The sequence below is a fragment of the Poecilia mexicana genome, unplaced genomic scaffold (genome assembly GCF_051168715.1).
Source record: "Poecilia mexicana isolate PSO_F unplaced genomic scaffold, ASM5116871v1 scaffold_16, whole genome shotgun sequence".
Taxonomy (NCBI): Eukaryota; Metazoa; Chordata; class Actinopteri; order Cyprinodontiformes; family Poeciliidae; genus Poecilia; species Poecilia mexicana.
In genome coordinates, this window is record NW_028263385.1 from 1,111,800 (window position 1) to 1,123,903 (window position 12,104).

Below are 12,104 nucleotides of genomic sequence, written 5' to 3' on the forward strand. Positions count from 1 at the left end.
TTAAAGGGCCGGTGTTAGGATTTCCAGGCACAGAGTCATTTTATATAACCGGCAAGTAAATATGTTGGCTTCAGTTGTAATAAAAACACTATATATGTAATAATTATTATTTAGAAAGGGGCAATATTCAGCTCAAACATTGTCATCATTTGATGCGATTGTAGCTTTTAAGCTAATTTATATCTGCGGTCCTTTGACAGGTTATAATGTTGGCCTGTCGCAACAAGCAATCAATTAATCACATAGTTAATTAAAATGACCTCAATATTCATTGTTTTATTTTTTAAAGGGCAATCAGACATATATGTTCATTTTGTTTTTTGTAGTTTTGAATATATGAAATGTCTCCCAGTTCCAGTGTAAGAACAGTAAGAGTTCTTTGTAAAATTAAAGTCTGTCTTTGATGGGAGGAACTTGGATTACTAGAAAGTCTCAAAAGCAATATTTATCACAATAATTCCACAATTATTGTCCAGTAAAATTTGTCATTGAGACAATTTTGACACCTTGAAATTGGGCCTCTGTCTCTTTAAGAAACTCCGCCTCCAGGAAGTCATCCCAACATGGCTCCTCTATTAACCCTTCAGCAACGTTTTTACCAGAAGCAGCTCGTATAATGAGCTCAGCAGCTCCACCAGATGTTTGCTAATTGCTGCTGGCTAGCCTGAAGGAGCTGAGGAGGAGCTTCATCCTTGAAGGCGGGGCTAGGTCCACCAAGGGTTTTTCACAGCTGAATGGTTGCCATGGAGATTTAGGGATTTCTCAAACATGCATGAAAGAATCAAACCAACCCTCCAGGTTTGTTTACAAGATAAAAATCTGCAAACTTTTTTTTATTTTTCATAGCACTGCCGCTTTAATAATCCAACGCTTTGGCCTTTAGTTGATTCATATTTAACATGACAGAAATGTTTTGTAGTTGTCTTGGTCATCCATCCATGGTTCGTTCTTTTTTTCTCTTTCTCTTTCTTTTTTTTTTTTTTTTTTTTTTTTTTTTAACCCAAGCTCTTGCTGGCAGATTCTGTGGAAAAAAACAAACTTTTTTCTGTGCCACCAAGCGGGCGCGGCCAGAGCGGTGAAGACAATTAGAGGAAGCGTATTAAAGTTGATGGAGCAGCGGCGTTTCACCTGACGCTGTGCGAACGATCCTGGAGTTTCACTGCTGCATCCTGTTGATCTGCGGGCCGAACTCGTCAGCGCCGGGCTCTCCGCTGCCTCCCGGGTCTCCTGCGTGTCGGCGCGCGATGCCAGTGGGCTGCAGCGTTTGCGTGTGAACGCCCAGCCGCCAGCCTTCTCTCTCAACCGCAGCTTGATTGCTCCCCCAGCATCAGATTCTCCCGTTTCCACATTTACAAAGCAGCTGCAGCCAAATGTCGTGAAATCTGAAGTTTCATAAGCGCCACATGGGTTTTATTATCATGCGCTCGTCTCTGCTTTTTTTTTTTCTTTTACTTTGTTTTTTTACTGTGCTCGTGGAAAAACTGCAGCCATCTTTGATTGGAGCCTGAAAACAATGTGTGGAGCCTGAATCAGGTTTTTGGGATTAAAATTGAGTGTTTTCAGATCCAGCAGAGGTGTTTTCAGTCTCAGCCAGAGATTTTCCTGTTAACTTAAACGGAAAGTTTCCAAACGATGCAGCCGAACCTGTTATTAAAAACCTGCCAGCTTCAAAGATTTTCTTTAATTAACTGCAGAAGTTTTTCAGGTTTGAGCAGAACGCTCAAAATGAAAGACAAATATTCCCTCAGAAAAGTATTTACAGTTTAATGAACACCTGCAGAGCCTAATGGGTTTGGATTTTATGCATCATAGTGGGGTCCAAACTTGGTTTGTTTGGGCCAAAACTGGTCTGTTTAATCTACTTGCTGTCCACAAAATGCATTAAATACAAAAAATGAGTTTAATATGATTTTTCTTTTTTCAGTTTTTCCTGCTCGATAACGTTTTTATGAAATCTAGAAATCCTTCAAGTTCTAAATCATAAAGACTTTGTCTGCCTTTCCATTTAACACAGAAACAGTCCAATTGCCTACATTTTTTTTTTTTAATCTTCCGTTTCTGTTTTGTTTGCCAAATTTTTACCGTTCTTGACTTGCAGTCGCTGTTCTGATCAGATTAATTTCAAGGGCCACACGTGTTTCGGTTTGTACTTTTCATTTCATTTTGCAGCCATTTCCTACTGTTGGATAAAATCCCAACAGAACACTTTGGGCTTTGTGATCGTTGGATAAAGTTCAAGTCGTATTTATGCTGTAACTCTGGATTGTCTCAGGAAACATTAACAGGTTCTTATCTTTGCCTTCGTTATCTGCAACACCTTCCGTCTGATTTTCCTGTGAAGAATTTCTAAAACTCGACGACCGTCTGAGTCAGAGTGAGTCAGACGGCCGGGAGGAGAAGGAACCGATTCATGCGTGTTTTATGTGAACGCTGCCAGGCGTTAATCTGGGTGTGGACCGTTCCAAATCCAGGACGAGTCGTTGCTTCAGTAGGAGTGTGTTTCGGTCACATGCGCTCCGGCCTCTCCGACGGGTCGAACCCGGTCGGCATCTGTCCCGGTCCGCCTGCCAACACAGAGCCGCGTTCTCCAACATGTGGCTCCGAACGGGTGGCCCCTGGCTACAACTATTTACCCCAATCCCACACAATCCCTGTCTTTGTGCTCTTTGTCTCAGAGGAGACAGAAAGCGGCCAGCTGCCAGCCTGCAGCATTTGGATCTGTGTGCAGACGGACCGGTGGAGGAACCAATCGGTTTCTGTTCAGACTCGGAATGATTCAGCCGGGCTGGAGGAAGCGTCCTCACTCCGGCCGAACAGTCAGGACACCAACGGCTCAAAAGAACCTGATCTTATGGATTTACTTTACAAAAACCAGTTTAATTTTGCTGCAGCTGCTGTAATCTGCTTCTGTTTAAACATACAGGAGCAGCAAATACCAGTTAGACTCAAAACCCGACCAGTTCAGGGGATTCATCTGGTTAAGCTGCTAATATTCAATAAATTTAAGGGGTGATTTAAATTCAGTGATGTTTGGAAAGTGAGAATAATTGTTGTTAAAATCCTTCAACCCTCATGCTTCTGTTCTTATGAGACATTTCTTCAGGAATAACAAATCAATCTGATCAGGATCAAATAAACCAAACGTTTAAATGTTGCTTCTGTTCTGATAGCTGCAGTTCTCTTTCCAAACAGTAGGAGTCGCCACTAATGGCATGAATCTGCTTTTTACAACAAATTTACAAATTAAACTTTATAATCTGACTTATCCTGAAAGTAGATGAAAAGATGCAAACATTTATAAATGCAAAATATGCAGCTAATATTAGCTGATTTATACACACAGGTGAAAACCTGAAGTACTCAGGTAAACCGTTACCTTGATAATGAAAAGCTTTCTTTAAATTAATGAGCAGCTTTTACGAACAAAAAAGCAACAAAAAATAAAACGTGTTGGAAAATTGCATGAATATATGTCCCATTAATTTTAATGACATAAATTTCCAGTTTCATCTTCATCCCGTCTCTCCTGCATGTTGTTTTTACTCCTTGATACAATTTAACATTTAACTGAGTAACATACTTTTCTCTAAATAATTTAATGTAAAAGTAAAAAATGTTACATTTATAAACAACTTGAATGCAACATGCAAATTAATTGTACTTGCAGGAAGTCAAGTAAATGTAACTAGTTACTTTCCATTCAGGTGAAAACTCACTGAAGATTATATTTGAATCACACGTTGCATTAAAAATACTTTCTTTTTTTGTTTTCATGTTTATTTTTACAGAATAGGAGAGGAAATCATTTTAAATGACTTTGTGGTCTAATTTTTTTTTCACATTAGAACAGAGATGTTTAAACCGCTAGTAGAGCAAAAACAACTTAAAAATACAGAAAAACTTTCTCTCCCACAATGAAACGACACAGTAAGTGGAAAAAGTAGTTAAATGTTCACATAAGAGCCAAAAACTAATCAAAAGTCCAGGGAAAATCCCCCTTCATTCCAGCAGCTTTACTATAAACCACGATGGCTTCTGATTGGCTGAGAGATCCAGCCAATCAGCAGGCAGGGAGGAGTTGGACCCACTAAACACAAAACATGGCTCTGGAAACGTCGACTCAAACACATAAATAAGACGGGCCGGACTGAAGCAGCATTAATAAATCATATCAAATCTTAATGCTTATTTACTGCTTTCTAAAAAATTATGATTAGGCTAAAGTTAAATAAAAGGTTTGATCTCTGGATGTTTCATCAAGTCACTGAGGTCAGATTAGTGCAAAGTAATTAAAGTGATTTTGTTGTTTTTAGTTTGATATATTTTTACCCCTCATCTTAAATATTTGTTTTAGGTTGGTTTGTTCATGATGTACAAGCCTTTTTATTTAGCAGCATTCCTCGTTTTATTGTTCTGCTTTTAGAAACCTGTGGATGTTTACAAGGCTGCATTTAAAAAAAATCACATTTTTAGCTTTTTATGACTTAATATTTCATGATAAAATTTGAGCAGGCACATTTCTGGCCGCCTCTCAGCTGTTTTCCTTCAGCACGGTTCATTTCCTGGTTCTGTCTCAGGGCCCCTGCATTTGTTTTGCAGAAGCCCCGTTCTTCCTCAGCTTTCCTCTTCCTCACAGAGCTGCAGTGTTTTACAGAGACATTGGGGAACGTCGGGGAGAACCCGGTCCGCTTTCCACCCGGTGCCGGAGCAGTGAGTCACGGGGAAACTCCCTCCCTCACCAGGATGAGGTGGCTTTAATGGCCGACTGGCCGTTTTGATGGATGTGGGAGGATTTCTGCCAGCAGAGCCGCAGAAAAGAGCGAGGTGCTGAATGTGGGTTTGGGGTTCTGATGTTGAAACAAGTTGCAGAACAGCTTCAGTTAGCAGAACTGCAGCTGGTTCTGTTTTATCAAAGCTTTTTTTTTTTTTTTTTTAATAAAGGAATCCCCGGTTCTGGAAAAGTGAAACGTTTTTCTCTTATAACTCAGTTTGCAGCAGCAAAGCTTCCTTTGGTTAATGGCTGAAGCATCCGTGGTCGTTAAGGGTTCAATCACACCAGCTGGAGTCCGACTCCAACAAAGTCCGGTTCGATTGGGAAGTGTGAATGCGAACACATGGCATTCTGGGTAAATCCAACCAAAACAAATGTGCTAGCCTAGCGCTAGCAGGAGAAATGACTCGACAAAAGAGAAATCCTACAACTGCTAAAATGTGACACTCTGTTTTTGTTCATATTTCATAAAGTTGCGCTCGGTTTGGTTTGGCGGTTTTTGTCGTTTCCTTCAGTGGTTTTTAGTACAAAACACAACCGAATATGCTATTTTATCTGTAATAATCATAATTAAAGCTGCACGATGATGGGGAAAATATAAAATCTTGACTCTGTTAAACACTTGGACACTTATTTGTTTTTCTGAATATAAATCCCCTCAGCACTCTCTGGATGAGCGCTACCATCTAAGCTAGTACGGCTAGCCAATAGCCGTTAGCATTCACTGCAGTAAAGCTCTGTTTTTGCTTAACCACAAAAAAATGTTGCATTTTTTTGTGGTTGTTCATACTACTTAAATCAACTTAATATGATGTACAATTTCTGTGGTTTTAAAATGTTTTTGTTTTTCTCCTCAAAAGTGAAGGAATAACCCAACTAGATGTAATTTAAAAGTTAGAAATACTCCAGTGTTACAGCTGGACACCTTTCCTCAGACTGGATCATTAATGTTCTTCAGAACCAGCAGTCGGGTCGAAGCAGAATGACGAGCCGATTTGATTTGCAAAGCAGCAACAAAACATAAAATGTTGCTAAATTAGTGCAAAGGTCAGACGAACGTTTGTTTCCGTTTCTGCACTGATTGTCTACTGGGTTCATTCAGGGCTGCGCAGACGTGTGTGTGTGTGTGTGTGTGTGTGTGTGTGTGTGTGTGTGTGTGTGTGTGTGTGTGTGTGTGTGTGTGTGTGCATATATTATGTCTGCATCCACAGCAACGTGAGCTTACCAGGGCTGACGACTGAGGCCCTGGTTACCATGGCAACAGCACAGCAAAACATGGCTGAAGTGATCAGGATTTCTTTTTTTTTTTTTTTTCTCCCTCCCAGTCTGCGAGGCGGAGTTTGTTTCTTGTTACTGGGACGGACAAAGATATAGCTGTGAGTCATCCTGGAGGCCGGGAGCCGAGCCAGAGCATTCCTCCTCCTCCCCTTCATCACTCCCTCCTCTTCCTCCTCCCTGTCTCTTTGTCTGCCCTTTTTTTTTTTTTCATTTTTCTCCCCTTTTTGCTGTGCGCTGTGAACATTCCCAAACAGCTTTTATTAAAACAGATTTGTTTCTGTTTGTGAACCCAGAATATTCCGTCTCCCCTTCCAGCACAGAGGTCTCCGTGTATCACCAAACATTCTCGCGTTTTTCCACTTTATTCATGCGATCCGAAGAAGTGGGACGCGGTCTGCATGTGTTTGCTCATCTGTTGGGCTGAGACCATATTGGTTTGTCCTCCTGCTGGTTGCAATGGTTGCAATCATTGTGAGATTGTTTGAGAAAAGCTGCAGACTCTTTCCACACAAACTGTCACAGCTTTCACTGCTTCAGCAGAGCAACATGTCAACAGAAACGCAGCTTATTTACGCTGAAATGAAGAAATTCACTGGTTTACAACAGAACACGGATCTGGTTGTTTATAGGAGCAAAAACATGCATTTTTATCTCATCCTGCATAAACATTTCATCACATTTCACCGGTTTATGCTTCCATGGTTACATTTAATTCAGGTAATCTGAATGTATTGCTGTCAAAACGCCCACATTATTACACAAATAAGTTTAAAAGCACACACGGACAAGGATTTAATGCTTCAGCCTTTGTCTTAAAACGCCTTCGTGGGTTTTGAGGCTTAAATCCTGGAAACGTCAGAAAACACAGAAAAACAAAACCACTGTCTCTTTAAATTACACCGTAGCTGTTATTTTAGTAAATTTAATCGCTTATGTCCAGATTTACAATAAAAAACATGAAACGAAGTGATTCACATACTTAAAAAATGTTCAGAAAAATGTAAGAATACAAAACTTCAGAGTCAGAATCCCAGTGGAAACGTCACAGATTTTTCATTCAGAAATGCATTGAAAAAGGCAAAACTCATTTTTAAATTAGGCATGTTGTGTAAAATACAATGGCAAATGATGCATCCACAACTAAAAATAAATAAATCACCTCTAACATCGACATTTGAAAAGCTAATTTCTTTCTGCTCAATTTAACATCAATGCAGTGTTAAAATAATCTGTTTATTTTCATGGATTAGCTGATAATTAGAGCTTAATGAAAGAATTTCAACCAAATGAAGCTGAAAGTGACACTTAACGAATCCTTTATTTTTAATCCTAAATGTGAAATGTTTAATGCACAGTTTTGGCTTATTTACTGCTCTGACTGTGTTTTTCTTTCAACAAATTGACTTTTTTAAAATTCTCTCCAGTTAATGATTAATTGATTACTTAGTTTTTCAATAATCAATCTGATTAATCGATTCATCCCTGGTCAGCAACATGTTTGACAAAAGGCCTTACACCTGGTGTGAATCGCCTCCGTGGTCCAACCAGCAGAAGGTTTTTACTCCAGCTGTGACGTCGTGTTTACCGCAGGAATTCAGGGAATGTTTCCGGTCTGAACGTAAAGGTGTGGCACGCCTGGATCGTAAAGAGCTGCGTGTTCCTCCTGCAGATCAGACCTGCTCATCATGTTGTAACAGAAACATGAACATCTGCTCCAGGAAACGAGTTCAGATCCTCGATGTGTTTTACTGCATGGAAACCGTGAAACTGTTCGATTCGACAAACTGAAACAGCTTAGTGATGCAGCGATGAACTTTTTTCACTTCCGATACGATATCTGAAATATAAAAACAGCTGAATTGACTGAAAATGTTTATTTAAAAAAAAGACATAAATGTGATAGATTGTAAATAGATTTGAAGACTGTGCTCCAGTACAGCTGACGTAAATGTAGCAGATCAGAACCGACGCTTTAAAAACCAAACATCCGGAGCCCAGTGTGTCCCATGAATGGACCTGCAGACTTCTCTCTCTAATCTGTCGTTTTCTGGAGGCAACTCATCACGGCTGCTTACAGAAACCGTCAGTAGATGTTGATTCAGGAGTTTTTAAAGGGGCAGAACCATGAAATCCACTTGATTTTAATGGTCTCATCAAAAACATTCCTGGAGTTTTGCATTTTGCAAAATCCTTTAATCTCCATGGCAACCATTCTGCTGTGTAAAATGCCTGGGTGGACCTGGGCCGCCTTCGAGACAAAGCTCCCAACCCTTTGGCTCCTTCAGACTAGCCAGCAGCAAACAGCTGGTGGAACTGCTGAGCTCATTATAGGAGCTACTTCTGTTAAACGCTGGTAAAAAACATGTTAAAGGGTTAATAGAGGAGCCATGTTGGGATGACTTCCTGAAGGTGGCGTTTCAGAAAAGAAAGACCCGATTTCAAGGTGTTAAATTTCTTTTCTTTGACAGATACAACATTTTTATAAGAACTGAAGTTCTTGGTTAAGCTATAAAATGGAAGTATGAGCCTGTAAACTACATGCCATTCCCCTTTAATGGATGTAGACTCTAGTTTTTAATGAGGTTTGCATCTTTGTCGTAAAGCGTTTGGTTTAAACCCGTCTGTTCTGGTTCTGGTCCGGTCTGTGAGGTCTCCCTCGGCAGATGGCCGTTATTAGAGACAATGAGGCCAAATGGGAGAACTGGAGCCCGTTTCCTCCCCTCCTGATTGTTTTTTTCCCACTGGTTCTGAACCGATTCCTGCAGAGACGGGGCGGCGCTGCAGACGATCACATGCACACCGAACGTGAGCCGCTTTGAGTCGGGACGGGTTCTAACAGAACCTGGTGCTGGTCGGATCAGGCCAGGTTGGTCCGGCTGCCCAGTAGAGTCTGAAGCAGCATCTGGTCAGACTACAGAGTATCTGAGCTTCTAAAGGTAGATTAATAAATGATCAATTAGTAAATAAAATATTGATTAATAGCAAAGATGGCTCCTTCCATCCGACATAAAAGATTCACTTTTACTAAATATTTAACATTCAGAAATAATTTTTGGTCATTAAAATATTGTTTAAAGGTTGAGTATGTTTGTTTTTTTATTTAACATAAATAGTTTGACCTCATATTTCAGTTTGGACAATAAAAGCTCTGAACGACGTTATGATTTATTTATTTTACTTCACATTTAGATTCCTAATCGTATTTCTGAACCAGTTGAGAGAAGATTTGTTTCCAGTTTATTTCTACACGTTTACAGGTCGTCAGTTTCTTTATGATTTATTATAAATTTGCTGTTATATTCCTAACTGCACTGACTGAACAAATTAAAGTTGTTTTTACATGTTTTGATCAAACTTGTGAAACTATTAGTGGATTTGACTGTACTTGGTCATTTTTATTATCGCAATAGTACCACAAAATATTGTGATAAACTTACCGGCTACACTTTTAATGCATAATCCATGAAACCAATATGAACAATTTATTCTTGTAATAAAATGAATCGTCTCTTTTTCCTCCTAATTTTGGATAAAATAGTTTTAAAATTTAAAAATGTGCAGAACATGATTTGTAGGTTTGTCATGAAAACAAATTTCCGGATGCTAAATTGTCCCAAAAGTTATTGCGATAAACGATAATATTGTTTTGAGAACATTTTAAAGCAATATAAAAGTGGAACATTTAACACTGGAACTGGAAGATATTTTAAATATCCAAAAAATAAACAAAACAGAAACTGATGAAATGAATTATGAAGGAAAATTGTCCTTCAAAAAATGGGCTGCATTATTGAGTTTATTTTATCATTCATTTAATTGGTTTTATTGCAACAGACCAAACAATTTCAAATGTTTTTTTTTGTGAAGCTGTTAGGAAATAAAGGTCATAATTCAGCAGAGAAATAAAGTGTAAAGATTTTGGATCGTATGAAAGGATAGAAACCTTCTCCAGAACACGGTGAGCAAACTAACGCCCACGTCTCGTCGCTCCGCAGGAACGCCAAGAAGGAGTCGGACCTGGAGGCGGCGCTGCTGCGGCTGCGGGACCTGGAGGCCATGCTGAACTCCAAAGACGCCGCCTACACCACCGCCCTGGGCGAGAAGCGCAACCTGGAGGCCGAGCTGAAGGAGCTGAAGGCCCAGCTGGCCAAGGTGAGCGCGGCCTGAGTTCGACCGAGGCCTCCTGAGGGTGCTGCGGTCAGGAAAGGTGCACTTCCTGCCTCAGAGTGGCAGAAATCCTTGCTCTGCAGTCTGATTTGTGGTTTTTTGGAGCGGAGAGCGACGTTGGCGCTCGGCTTTTTCACCTGCCTGAAGCCGCCGTCGCTCCCTCCGAGTTATCACTGCATGCTTCATGCAGAAAATAATTTCCTATAATCGCTCTGCAGCTGATTATGAATGAGGCGACTGCTTTCTGCCAGTTTTATCAATGAATCTCAGCTCGAAGCTCAACGCTGTGGCTGCGCTCCACCTACTGTCCAAACCTAGGAACTGCACCTTCCTGTCCAGAGTTTATTTTTATTTTCTCGGTGTTGGATCTTTTTTCTGTCTTCTCTCCCAGCTGGACGTCAGCCTTGCCGATACGAAGAAGCAGCTGCAGGATGAGATGCTGCGGCGGGTGGATGCAGAGAACCGCCTGCAGACCCTGAAGGAGGAGCTGGAGTTCCAGAAGAACATCTACGCCGAGGTTGGTGCTCCTCATCTCTTCTGATTTCTGCAGGCAGTTTGTTCGCTTCCAAACAGCAACCGCTGGTTCTGCATCTCCTCCTCCAGATTTGCTCCCATGATGCATTTTTCACCTTCCTTCAACTGGGATTTCTACAGAACAGGATTAGAGATGGGGGGGATTAAAAACTGCTTTGGAAATCTAAATTTAATTTCAAACTTCAGATTTTTTTTTCTCACAAACTCTGACTTTGATCTCAGAATTTGGAGCTTAATTAGTGAATTGACTTTTTTTAAATCTCAGAATTAAATTTTAGAAAAAAATCTGAATTCTGAGAAAAGTCGATTCTTTTTTTTTAATCGTCTTCCGTTTTTATTTCACTTAAAAAGCTGCTGCTGTGACTCGCCGTTTCTTCCTGTAATTAAGTTTTAATCTTTGTTTTGTTTTGGTTGCAGCTTGTGAAAAGTGAATAAAATTATGTTTAAATGTGATGATGATCTGCTTATGGATTTTTCTGCTGGAGCTCCTAAGAAGTAATTTCGTCACAGCAGTCAAATTAAATTTACCGAGGCCTCAGATTACTACTGTTTAAATGCAGATGAGCTGGGTTTTCTCAGCGTCTCTGAATGTTTTGGGGGTTTTTTGCAGGAGCTGCGTGAGTCGAAACGTCGACACGAGTCTCGCATCGTGGAGATCGACAGCGGCAGGCAGCAGGAGTTTGAGAGCAAGCTGGCCGATGCGCTGACCGAGCTGAGGGCGCAGCACGAGGACCAGGTCCGCCTCTACAAGGAGGAGCTGGAGAAGACCTACCACTCCAAGGTGGGAGGGCCGTGCCGGCGCCACCTGCAGGCCGTGCTGTGTCTCATTTAACACAGATTCATCACTTAGATCCAGGAGATTCAACTCGTTTTGGTTTCAGGCAACATCAGGATCATTGATGTCCTCAAACGGCAGAATTTGTTGATAAAACTAGAATTTAACAAACTTTAATTGGTACTTAAAATGTAACAACTGTTAACATTTTAACATGAAGTAATCTATCCAAAAAAAAAAAAACATTTCATTACAGTTTCGCAAAATAAACGAATATTGATAAGAGTGAAAAACTATCACCAAAACTTATTGGAAAAACAGGAGCTTTTTCAAAGTTGGCGTTTCCATTTAGTAAATTTATTTTCAAAATGTCAAATGGAAATGTCTCCTCTGTTGATTAATAGATGATTTCATGTCATGTTTTTTAATAATTTTTTGCGTGAATGTGTGATTTTAATTTAATTTCTTATCTAATGGAAATGGCACAATTATAAAGTTGTTTTTTTACATCAGCAGGACATTAACAAGGATTTACACTCATTTATAATAGAAATGCAGCTGCTGAAAAATAATTCACAG

General features: G+C 40.1%; 1 protein-coding gene across 2 annotated transcripts in view; it reads left to right on the plus strand.

Moving 5' to 3' along the window:
• LOC106904678 (lamin-A) overlaps nt 1–12,104 on the plus strand; it is a 37,727-nt gene that overhangs the window by 18,058 nt on the left and 7,565 nt on the right. For both annotated transcript variants that reach the window (XM_014969104.2, XM_014969103.2), the window contains exons 3-5: nt 10,045–10,201; nt 10,608–10,733; nt 11,361–11,531. In XM_014969104.2, the coding sequence (XP_014824590.2) occupies nt 10,045–10,201; nt 10,608–10,733; nt 11,361–11,531 (454 nt within the window). The remainder of the gene's footprint in view (nt 1–10,044; nt 10,202–10,607; nt 10,734–11,360; nt 11,532–12,104) is intronic.